Source organism: Natator depressus, chromosome 20, assembly GCF_965152275.1.
Source record: "Natator depressus isolate rNatDep1 chromosome 20, rNatDep2.hap1, whole genome shotgun sequence".
Classification (NCBI taxonomy): Eukaryota; Metazoa; Chordata; order Testudines; family Cheloniidae; genus Natator; species Natator depressus.
In genome coordinates, this window is record NC_134253.1 from 4,214,940 (window position 1) to 4,227,865 (window position 12,926).

Genomic DNA, 12,926 nt, shown 5'->3' on the forward strand with positions numbered 1-12,926 from the left:
TACTGCATGAGCTAAAAGCCAACTTTCTATTAGCTACGGCTGTAGAGCAGACTCAATCTCTCTCTAAGCGGTCTCGGTGCCACTAGATGGGACAGAACACCACGCCCAGGAGGTGTGTGGGTTACACATGCCATATACTCTTGTGGTCTTAAAAGCAGCAGAATTCCATAGAAACCCCACATCCGTTACAGAAATGAATGCTGTTGTGGTAATTAAAATAGTTAGGTGAAATAATCACCTTGATCCAATGACGTGGAAACTACCACAGTCTGCAGCAGTTTCAACAGCACCACCAAGACTGAATGATTGGATATAGCATCAGCAAGATTTGATGCCAAAGAGATTCTTTTAGATCAAGAGTACAGTAGTTCTGCCTTAGACTTAGTTGTTAGTTTGCCTAAGCACTTCCCTCCTAGATGGACACCCATCTTCAAGGCTAGATCAAAGTTTTACCCACCTTAGTTATGTGAGCATGTGACTTGTCTTCTTTACTGCTCTTTCAGAACAAGAGCTGCAAATGATTTTTATACTAGAATCTTAAGCAGCCACCACCGACAAAACAATTCTCTTTGTTGGTGTACAAAAGCCAGCAACAAATGCAAGCGCATCCTACAGAGCAGTCTGAAAAACTCCAATACCATGGTAATTTGCCAGAACAGGGCAGAGAGGCTGAACAGGCGACTGCGTGATGTGCAAGTGATCCCAAACTAGCCAGGACAGTTCTGTCTTAGAGAGGGTCACTGACTACAATGGATGTGATTTACCAGAGTATAAAGCTTGCTGTTGCTCAGGTCAACCATCCAGACCAGCTGGAGAGAGATCTTGACTGATTTTCTACAGGATAGTAGAGACAGCTTTCAGCACAGTTTACCTTACAGTGGAGTAGATGTAGTCACTATGGGTAAAGTGTTAGGTGCTTCTGAAGTCCCATTTTCAACGGTAATTTAGGCACTTAAAAGCCTAAGTCTTGCTGACTTTCAATGAGACTTAGGAACTTTTGAAAACTTTATCCATTGCTCTACAGAAGCCTATTTACAGAACACAATCCTCACACATCCTCCCTTTGAATTTTAAAGCTTTACAGATTTATTTTTAGAAGCCATTCTGATGAAATCTTAATTCTAAAACCTAATAGAACGGATTCCTCAATACATTGTGTTTCCCTCAAAACAAGGTCCCCAGAAGGAAATTACTTATTTCTGCAGCAAGTTCTATTAACACCAGCCTCAGAGAGGTTAATAAAGGCAAAAGGGAAGATGATCACATGACAAACATTCGTTACAGGAAGACACTGACCTAAATATCTCCTTGCAAAACACATTTCTCTTTGGGTGTGAGATAAACCATTTCCCTCCTATCTCTGCTGTCAAGCTACAAACCCTGGCCCAGTTTAAACTCTCATGACACATTCATTCACTATGCCTGTCCTCCTTTGTTCAGACAGCAAATGCTTAAGTATGAAAGCTTGAAAGCATTGTTCACTGACCACGCTTCCTCAGCTCTCGTCCCCTAATGCCCCTACTCTATTTGCGCTACATTGATGACATCATCATCTGGACCCATGGAAAAGAAGCCCTTGAGGGATTCCACCATGATTTCAACAATTTCCATCCCACCATCAACCTCAGCCTGGACCAGTCCACACAGGAGATCCACTTCCTGGACGCTACATTGCTAATAAGCGATGCTCACTTAAACACCACCCTATACTGGAAACCTACTGACCGCTATACTTACCTACATGCCTTCAGCTTTCATCCAGACCACACCACACGATCCATTGTCTACAGCCAAGCTCTACGATACAACTGCATTTGCTCCAACCCCTCAGACAGAGACAAACACCTACAAGATCTCTATCAAGTGTTCTTACTACTACAATACCCACCTGCTGAAGCGAAGAAACAGATTGACAGAGCCAGAAGAGTAGCCAGAAGTTACCTACTACAGGACAGGCCCAACAGAGAAAACAGAACGCCGCTAGCCATCACCTTCAGCCCCCAACTAAAACCTCTCCAGCGCATCATCAAGGATCTACAACCTATCCTGAAGGAGGACCCATCACTCTCACGGATCTTGAGAGACAGGCCAGTCCTTGCTTACAGACAGCCCTCCAACCTGAAGCAAATACTCACCAGCAACCACACACCACACAACAAAAACACTAACCCAGGAGCCTATCCTTGCAATAAAGCCCGTTGCCAACTGTGTCCACATATCTATTCAGGGGACACCATCATAGGGCCTAATCACATCAGCCACACCATCAGAGGCTCGTTCACCTGCACATCTACCAATGTGATATATGTCATCATGTGCCAGCAATGCCCCTCTGCCATGTACATTGGCCAAACCGGACAGTCTCTACATAAAAGAATAAATGGACACAAATCAGATGTCAAGAATTAGAACATTCAAAAACCAGTCGGAGAACACTTCAATCTCTCTGGTCACACGATTACAGACCTAAAAGTCGCAATTCCTCAACAAAAAAACTTCAAAGACAGAATCCAATGAGAGATTGCTGAACTGGAATTAATTTACAAACTGGACACCATTAAATAAAGCTTGAATAAAGACTGGGAGTGGATGTGTCATTACACAAAGTAAAACGATTTCCCCATGTTTATTTTCCTCCCCTACTGTTCCTCAGACGTTCTTGTCAACTGCTGGAAATGGCCCACCTTGATTATCACTACAAAAGGTTTCCTCCTGCTGGTAATAGCTCACCTTACCTGATCACTCTTGTTACAGTGTGTATGGTAACACCCATTGTTTCATGTTCTCTGTGTATATAAAATGTCCCCACTGTATTTTCCACTGCATGCATCCGATGAAGCGAGCTGTAGCTCACGAAAGCTTATGCTCAAATAAATGTGTTAGTCTCTAAGGTGTCACAAGTACTCCTTTTCTTTTTGCGGGTACAGACTAACACAGCTGCTACTCTGAAACCTGACCTCTTACAACATACTATTCAACACCTGATGCTCGACCACTTCCATTCATCTGTACTAACAAGCCACAATAGGCAAGGCGTGAAGGAAACGCCTTAAAATAAACTTCTAAGGGAAATGGTCAATTCTCTGCCTGTTGATGTCAAGACAGGATGTGTTTCTGAAAGGCACATTTTAGCAAATACCAGGGCTCAATATAAAGATAACTAGATAAAGTTCTATTGTTGGGGATACAGGTCAGAATAATGACAGGTTTCAGAGTACCAGCCATGTTAGTCTGTATTCGCAAAAAGAAAAGGAGTACTTGTGGCACCTTAGAGACTATCCACTGAATGAATCATAGAATATCAGGGTTGGAAGGGACCTCAGGAGGTCATCTAGTCCAACCCCAATCCCCAGTTTTTGCCCCAGATCCCTAAATAGCCCCCTCAAGGATTGAACTCACAACCCTGGGTTTAGCAGGCAAATGCTCAAACCACTGAGCTATCCCTCCCCCCAATGCATCTGATGAAGTGAGCTGTAGCTCACGAAAGCTTATGCTCAAATAAATTTGTTAGTCTGTAAGGTGCCACAAGTACTCCATTTCTTTTTAGGTCAGAATAAAAGATCTAATGGTCTCTTCTGGCTTTAAAAATCTATGAGTTTGTTTGGATAAGCCCCTCCAGCCCAATTCTTAGTGATGTCCTGTGGATCTCTGCGGAAAGCCATGTTTTTGCCCTCTTGGGTCAGAGTAACAATTTGTGGGTTTTATTTTGTGTATGACATTCCCAGTAACGCAACATATCCACATGCTGATCACACACAACTCCCTGGAATTAAATCAAAAGGACAGTCAGGCCTGTGAATGCCAATACAACAGGGAAGGCAATGTCAGGCGGACAAGGAAAGATTTAGAGCCTGTAGCTCCCCTCAAAAGGAGGAATCCATTTTTGAGGCTGATTACTACGTTACACAGCTCCATCAGGCATTTCTGCTTCAGATAATTTTTTATCCCAACTACCTTGCTCTAGAATACGAAGAGCAACAGTTTCTGTGTGCACGCCTCCTTGAACTGTAAAAGTGCCAACAGGTAACTGGAAGGTGTGTCGTACTCTGGATTATTATTCTCCACACCCTCTGAAGCTGCTCTAGTCCACAAGGCAAATACAGTACCTCTTTTGTTTAGACATCCAATACCTCTTTCAGCAAACAACAGACCATTCTCCTGCACAAATCCTGAACCACTACTTACCAAGTTACACACTTCAGTCCAGCGAGTCCTTTCTTTTTACTGGCATTTCTAGGGTTCTGCAATTCTGCTTCCCAGCAGCAGTAAACTGGAAATCATGAATAGCTGATGACTGCTAGCCAGTCATTATCATAAGATGGGGATGTATATGAGACAAGGGGGAACCCGGTCTAGTAACATACCAAAAGCATGTAGGGTTACAGAGACTCTTGCAGTTGGTGTTGGGCTTTGATCTTCCCTGGCTTCCGCGCTGGCCATGTGACCTCTCGATGCTGGAGCAGTTACTGGTTTTTAAGATGGCTTCAGCCAGAATGGAGGATCCCTCCTCAGAACTCTGAGCAGGGCCATATGGTTATTTTACCCATATTTGTAGGGTGACCAGATGTCCCAATTTTATAGGGACAGCCCCGATATTCGGGGCTTTTTCTTATGTAGGTACTTATTATTCCCCACATCCCCTGTCCCGATTTTAAACCACTTGCTCACTGGTCATCCTATCTATCTGGGCATTTATACAGTGCTCACCCACAGTGGTATCCCACCATCTTTCAGCATCATTACACACTTATATGGGGGAAAACAGCTACACTTCTTTACAGCTCATTATTTGTACTGTGGGAGCAGCTAAGAGCCCCAGTCATGGACTCCACTGTACTAGGCCCTGTCCAAACACAGGACCAAAACATAGATTCATAGATACTAAGGTCAGAAGGGACTATTATGATCATCTAGTCTGACCTCCTGCACAACGCAGGCCACGGAATCTCACTCACCCACTCCTGCGAAAAACCTCTCACCTCTGTCTGAGCTACTGAAGTCCTCAAATCGTGGTTTAAAGACTACAAGGAGCAGAGAATCCTCCCGCAAGTGACCCATGCCCCATGCTACAGAGGAAGTCAAAAAACCTCCAGGCCCTCTTCCAATCTGCCCTGGAGGAAAATTCCTGGTCCCTGTCCCCAAAAGTTTACAGTCGAATCCCTCTGGTATATCCAGTTAGCCGTTCACCCTCCATTATACAGCTAGCCCCCCATAGCGTGACCCTCTCCAGCCCTCCTGGGGCTTCCCAGCACCTACAACTTTCTGTGCCAGTTACCACCTGAAGAAGAGCTCTGTGTAAGCTTGTCTCTCTCACCAACAGAAGTTGGTCCAATAATAGATATTACTTCACCCACCTTGTCTCTCTAATGTCCTGTGACCGACACTGCTACATCACTAGAAGTTTTCACTAGTCAGTTCTTCTTGACCAAGTGAGAGAGTCAATGTCCAGACGACAGAACTGTCTCTTTCCTCTCTGTGAAAGCTTTTGCCCTCCCAAAGCAGTTTCTTTATAGCATTCCCTCTTGTTATCTGGGCAGTTTCAACACACAAAGACATTCTGATGACCAGAGATAAGGGGGAGTGGAGTGGAAAAGATGATTCAGCAAGGCAGCTAGGCAGCTGACTATGGGTAAAATCAGCTTCTCCTGAACAAGTGGCTTAAATTGCCCTTGAGGGGGTTAAATTAACCTCATCCCTGGCCGTTACATCACTTCTTAAAATATTGCCAATACCATCTACCATTTCCAGTTCAGAGCAAAGGCCATGACAGCAAGGGTCTCTGAGCTCTTCTATTAACACCACAACTATAAGTTAATTACCAATGGGCCCCATGCGAAGGGGCAACCCAGCCCCTAGGCTGGGATTATTGTATTGTAGTTCCAGATTTTGCTCATCATTGTTCTAACCAACTTGTGCTTTTATTGCAGAATGAAAAATAGAGACTATTTTAAAAAAATACCTGTTTCTCGCTACGTGAAATCAGAACTGACCAGGTTTTAGCACAGTAGTCTGCAGCTGCCCCTATGAGACTGTTCTGTGTTTGTAGAGCCTGTAACACAATGGGGTCCCAGTTCACAACAAATACAATACAAATAATAATATTAAGATGCTGCTGGGGGAAGGGAGCACAGTAGCCAGGGCAGCCCCTGGACCAGCCTCACTGACCACTGCAGAAGTCACCGAGGTCCTGGAAAGTCACAGAATCCGTGACTTCCGTGACAGACTCTCAGCCTTAATTATGATATAATGAGACCACACAGACACAGTTAATCTGCCAGCTAACTGTTACCAGTCATAAGATCATAAGAACGGCCATACTGGGTCAGACCAAAGGTCCATCTTCCCCAGTATCCTGTCTTCCAACAGTGGTCAACGCCAGGTGCCCCAGAGGGAATGAACAGAACAGGTAATCATTAAGTGATCCATCCCCTGTTGCCCATTCCCAGCTTCTGGCAAACCGAGCCTAGGGACACCATCCTTGCCCACCCTGGCTAATAGCCATTGATGGACCTATCCTCCATGAATTTATCTTGTTTTTTTTTTTAAACCATTAATAGTCTTGGCTTTCACAACATTCTCTGGCAAAGAGTTCCACAGATTGACTGTGTGTTGTGTGAAGAAATACTTCCTTTTGTTTGTTTTAAACCTGCTGCCTATTAATTTCATTTGGTGACCCGCTAGTTCTTGTGTTATGAGGAGTAAACAGCACTTCTTTATTTACTTTCTCCACACCAGTCATGATTTTATAGACCTCTATCATATCCCCCCTTAGCTGTCTCTTTTCCAAGCTGAAAAGTCCCAGTTTTATTCATCTCTCCTCATACGGAAGCCGTTCCATACCCCTAATAATTTTTGTTGCCCTTTTCTGAACCTTTTCCAATTCTAATATATATATTTTTTGAGATGGGGCGACCACATCTGCACGCAGTATTCAGATGGGCATACCACGGATTTATATAGAGGCAATACGGTATTTTCTGTCTTATTATCTATCCCTTTCTTAATGATTCTCAACATTGTTAGCTTTTTTGACTGCTGCTGCACATTGAGTGGATATTTTCAGAGAACTATCCACAATGACTCCAAGATCTCTTTCTTGAGTGGTAACAGATAATTTAGACCCCATCATTTTATATGTATAGTAACAGATTGATAGAGCCAGAAGAGTTCCCAGAAGTCACCTACTACAGGACAAGCCTAAAAAGAAAATAACAGAACGCCACTAGCCGTCACCTTCAGCCCCCAACTAAAACCCCTCCAACGCATTATCAAGGATCTACAACCTATCCAGAAGGATGACCCAACACTCTCACAAATCTTGGGAGACAGACCAGTCCTTGCCTACAGAGAGCCCCCCAACCTGAAGCGAATACTCACCAGCAACCACATACCACACAACAGAACCACTAACCCAGGAACCTATCCTTGCAACAAAGCCCGTTGCCAACTGTGCCCACATATCTATTCAGGGGACACCATCACAGGGCCTAATCACATCAGCCACACTATCAAAGGCTCGTTCACCTGCACATCCACCAATGTGATATATGCCATCATGTGCCAGTAATGCCCCTCTGCCATGTACATTGGGCAAACTGGACAGTCTCTACGTAAAAGAATAAATGGACAAATCAGATGTCAAGAATTATAACATTCAAAAACCAGTTGGAGAACACTTCAATCTCTCTGGTCACTCAATTTCTGATCTCAAAGTGACTATCCTTCAACAAAAAAACTTCAAAAGCAGACTCCAACGAGAGACGGCTGAATTGGAATTAATTTGCAAATTGGATACAATTAACTTAGGCTTGAATAGAGACTGGGAATGGTTGAGTTATAAAAAGTAACCTATTTTCCCTTGTTTATTCCCCCCCCCCCCCCCCCACTGTTCCTCAGACGTTCTTGTTAAACCCTGGATTTGTGCTGGAAATGGCCCACCTTGATTATCATACACATTGTAAGGAGAGTGATCACTTTAGATAAGCTATTACCAGCAGGAGAGTAGGGTGGGGGGAGAGAAAACCTTTTGTAGTGATAAACACCCATTTTTTCCATGGTTTGTGTGTATAAAAACATCTTCTGTATTTTCCACAGTATGCATCCGATGAAGTGAGCTGTAGCTCACGAAAGCTTATGCTCAAATAAATTGGTTAGTCTCTAAGGTGCACAAGTACTCCTTTTCTTTTTGTGAATACAGACTAACACGGCTGTTACTCTGAACGTTGGGATTATGTTTTCCAATGTGCATTAATTTGCATTTATCAACACTGAATTTCATCTGCCATTTTGTTGCCCAGTCACCCAGTTTTGAGAGATCCCTTTGTAGATCTTCGCACACTGCCTAGGACTTAACTATCTTGAGTAGTATTTTAGCTATAGGAGAATGAAACCCACTTTCCATTATCATCCCTTTTTAGATATTTCAGCACCAACAGAGCAGAACGCCTCCCTTCACCCAGGCTCAGCGGGGCAAAGAGGGGGAATGGCCATCCACCCCTCACACACACACCCCTTGGGAGAGACAGACACACAATGATCCCAAACCCTTTCTGCACTCAGGTCTCTAGCATGTCTCAAAAGAACAGTGGGTAATGACATATAATTTTAAGATTTAGCCTTTCCTTTTAGTTATGTTGAAAGCCCCTCCCACTGCAAATGCCCTCACTGAACTAAGTTATGAAACCCTCTTTTCAACAATGGTTCCAGTATTCATCACTAAGAGAGCCACAAAGTCATGGCCACCATTTGATGTATTTGAAGATATGATGCATGCATCTCTTCTGCTTTAAACATCTGCTTCTTCATACAGATTCAACTGTCGTTATAACCCAGAACTCATCCTATGTTTAGAGTCGCTCATTTTAGGATTGCAGGCTGCTTTGGAGGAAAAACATAGATGCTGATCTGTTGAGCAAGGAGATCAGGAAATGAATGAGAGCATGTCTCCTGCTCCAGATGGGTTCCAAAAGGACTTAGGGAGAGGTTAAACTGCTCTGATCTTATTTCAGAGGAGCAGCCGTGTTAGTCTGTATTCGCAAAAAGAAAGGGAGTATTTGTGGCACCTTAGAGACTAACCAATTTATTTGAGCATAAGTTTTTTTATTTATGCTCAAATAAATTGGTTAGTCTCTAAGGTGCCACAAGTACTCCTTTTCTTTCTCTGATCTTAGTATCCTTTCAACAAGCATCTGGATCTTAGTGGGAGTCCTGTGTTGGTTTCACTATGGGAATGCTCCACCCAAAAGTTCTGCTTATACCTGAACCTTCACTATTTGCTCTTGAAGGTTAGGCACAGGAGTTCCAGATGTGGATATAAACTTTTGAAGGATTACAATGACCTGTCCTGGGCTGAGCCTGGCATTATGTTGTATTGTGTTAGCCAAAAAGTATTGCACTAGGAGACAGATGTAACTTTTCTTCCCACTTTGCATCACACATAGTGAACACTGGAGTTTGGACTCCTGGACACGTGATGTGGCTTTGTGATAATACTAACTCAAATAATAGTCCATGTTTCATGGTGAAGACAGGCACAGAGATACATGATGTCACCACATTTCAAACAAAGCATTACATCAGGAGTAGTTAATTATTGTTTTTCACGGTCCAGATTTCTTGGTCAAGGTCCAGATTGCAGAGAAATGTGTTTCACATTGTAAGGACAATAATGATAATAATAAGTAAATAAAAAGATGTTGCAGTCCATTCAAAAGCGTCTGGCGGTCCAGATTTGGCCCGTGGTCTTCCTATTGACTACCCCTGCGTTTCATGATCAACGGTTTTACTCAGTGTCCCTAAACAGTGTGCCCAGTTTTAATACAAAGGTATTTATATAGCACCAACCCTTGCCTATCTAAGCACATTTTGCCCTGCAAGCTAAGCATAGGATCCTGGGAAGTCACCTCTCAAGAGAACCTCTCTCCTGCCACAAGATACCAATTGTATAGCACGTAAATACTTTTTATTAGAATCAGAATGAGTTTCCTAGTAGCAGCGGCCTTCTCACAGAACAGAGGCATCCACTGCAACTGCAGCAAGCACAAGCATGCCCCGACTCCCTCAACATCCAACTGAAGAGCTGTTTCCATGTGGCTGTCTTTGTGCTAGTCGAAACAGTTTAAGCTGCATTTGATTTACAATGTAATCAAACATTTAAAAACAAACAGGGGACATGTGAACAGGTGACTAGGAGCCTTCTGGGTTTCTATTCTACCACTAGGAGAGGAGTGTGGCGTGGTGGTCAGAGCAGGAGAAACTTGGAGTCAGGACTCCTGGATTCTATCATTGCCTTCGAATCCCTGCAAACACCTTTAGCAAGCCACATCCCCACTGTACCTCAGTTTCTCCACCTGTAAAATGAAATTAATATTGACTCATCCAAGATGGATTAGTAGTGTAAGGGAGGGCAAAAAGGGAAGGAGGAATTTTCACAGCAGAGTCACTTGAAGTGAAGTAAAGAGGGCAGGGAGAAAGAAGATTAGACCAAGAAAGAGATGCAAAATTATTTATCTTACATCAAATTACGATCCAAATTAAAAATTCTGGGGAGAAGGGCAGGGCACAGTCACTGATATTGTGTTGCACACATTTCTCTGTATATCATCAACCTGGCCCTAAGGGCTTTGTACAGTGCTTATTACCATAGCACGTAAGAATTAACGCTATTTAGATTATAAACTCATTGGGCCAGGAATCGTCTCTCTGTCATGGCCTTTAAAGCACAAAGCAGACTTTAGGCACTTTAAAAAAAAACCCACCAACAACAAAAAAGCAGGCTGCAAGATCCAAACTCCATAAGCCCAAACAACTCCACAGGCTCTGGGACACCACAAGGTCACAGAGCACGTAGGGGAATGCCAGGCCATACATGCACTGCCATTGCCCTGTTATGCAAGGTCAGTGTCTGGTGTGCTGAATGCAGCAAACCACAAAGGGGCACTGCCCTAGGAAGAGAGAATAAGAATGAGATGAATATAATATATCATGCTTCTCCCCCCACTAGAATCCTCTACTCTCTTGGTACCAATACCACCCCTGCCAGGCACCCCTGCCCCCCCCATGCCCGCTCCTCTCCTACTCCCGCCAGGCACCTCTACCCCCCCATGGCAACTCCTCTCTTCCCCCCACAGGCACTTCTGCCCCCCTCCATGCCGGCTCCCCTTTCCCCCCCCCCCCGGCACCTCTCCCCCTCCATGCCGGCTCCCCTTCCCCCCCCCCCCGGGCACCTCTCCCCCTCCATGCCGGCTCCCCTTCCCCCCCCCCCCCGGGCACCTCTCCCCCTCCATGCCGGCTCCCCTTCCCCCCCCCCCCGGCACCTCTCCCCCTCCATGCCGGCTCCCCTTCCCCCCCCCCCCCCGGCACCTCTCCCCCTCCATGCCGGCTCCCCCTCCCCCGCACCTCTCCCCCTCCATGCCGGCTCCCCTTCCCCCCCCCCCCGCACCTCTCCCCCTCCATGCCGGCTCCCCTTTCCCCCCCCCCCCGGCACCTCTCCTCCTCCATGCCGGCTCCCCTTCCCCCCCCCCCCGGCACCTCTCCCCCTCCATGCCGGCTCCCCTTTCCCCCCCCCCCCCGGCACCTCTCCTCCTCCATGCCGGCTCCCCTTCCCCCCCCCCCCCGGCACCTCTCCCCCTCCATGCCGGCTCCCCTTCCCCCCCCCCCGGCACCTCTCCCCCTCCATGCCGGCTCCCCTTTCCCCCCCCCCCGCACCTCTCCCCCTCCATGCCGGCTCCCCTTTCCCCACCCCCGCCACCTCTCCCCCTCCATGCCGGCTCCCCTTTCCCCACCCCCGCCACCTCTCCCCCTCCATGCCGGCTCCCCTTTCCCCCCCCCGCACCTCTCCCCCTCCATGCCGGCTCCCCTTTCCCCCCCCCCCCGCACCTCTCCCCCTCCATGCCGGCTCCCCTTCCCCCCCCCCCGGCACCTCTCCCCCTCCATGCCGGCTCCCCCTCCCCCCCCCGGCACCTCTCCCCCTCCATGCCGGCTCCCCCTCCCCGGCACCTCTCCCCCTCCATGCCGGCTCCCCCTCCCCCGCACCTCTCCCCCTCCATGCCGGCTCCCCTTTCCCCCCCCCCCGCACCTCTCCCCCTCCATGCCGGCTCCCCTTTCCCCCCCCCCCCGCACCTCTCCCCCTCCATGCCGGCTCCCCTTTCCCCCCCCCCGCACCTCTCCCCCTCCATGCCGGCTCCCCTTTCCCCCCCCCCCCCCGGCACCTCTCCCCCTCCATGCCGGCTCCCCTTTCCCCCCCCCCCCCGGCACCTCTCCCCCTCCATGCCGGCTCCCCTTCCCCCCCCCCCCCGGCACCTCTCCCCCTCCATGCCGGCTCCCCTTTCCCCCCCCCCCCGCACCTCTCCCCCTCCATGCCGGCTCCCCTTTCCCCCCCCCCCCGCACCTCTCCCCCTCCATGCCGGCTCCCCTTTCCCCCCCCCCCCGCACCTCTCCCCCTCCATGCCGGCTCCCCTTTCCCCCCCCCCCGCACCTCTCCCCCTCCATGCCGGCTCCCCTTTCCCCCCCCCCCCCGCACCTCTCCCCCTCCATGCCGGCTCCCCTTTCCCCCCCCCCCGCACCTCTCCCCCTCCATGCCGGCTCCCCTTTCCCCCCCCCCCCGCACCTCTCCCCCTCCATGCCGGCTCCCCTTTCCCCCCCCCCGCACCTCTCCCCCTCCATGCCGGCTCCCCCCCCGGCACCTCCCCCCGCACCCCGCTAGTGTCTCAACCCCGTAGGCCTCTGTCCGCCTCCCCACAGTGGCAGCTCCCGGGTCCCACCCGCTCTGGCTACTCTCCCCCCGCCCCATTCCTAGCCCGCTCCGGCGCTCACCGCCCCGCTCCTGAGCCGCCGCCGCCGCCACCCGGCCCCGCTGGCCGCCCCGGCTCCATGCCGCCCGGCTCCAGGCCGCAGCGCCGCCAACCCGGCCCCGCCCCCTGGCCACC

The 12,926-nt window shown here is 48.4% G+C and overlaps 1 protein-coding gene across 4 annotated transcripts in view; it reads right to left on the reverse strand.

The window, feature by feature from the left end:
* SLC11A2 (solute carrier family 11 member 2) overlaps positions 1 to 12,895 on the reverse strand; it is a 47,634-nt gene extending 34,739 nt beyond the window's left edge. For 2 of the 4 annotated variants that reach the window (XM_074935269.1, XM_074935267.1), the window contains exon 1: positions 12,814 to 12,852. Coding sequence is in view for 1 of the 4 variants with exons in the window: in XM_074935266.1 (XP_074791367.1) it covers positions 10,758 to 10,869 (112 nt within the window). In the remaining 3 variants the exon portion in view is untranslated. Of the gene's footprint in view, positions 1 to 10,757; positions 10,920 to 12,813 lie in introns of those variants that run through there. The other 2 variants (XM_074935268.1, XM_074935266.1) reach the window with 2 other exon arrangements.
* Positions 12,896 to 12,926: the final 31 nt, after the last annotated feature.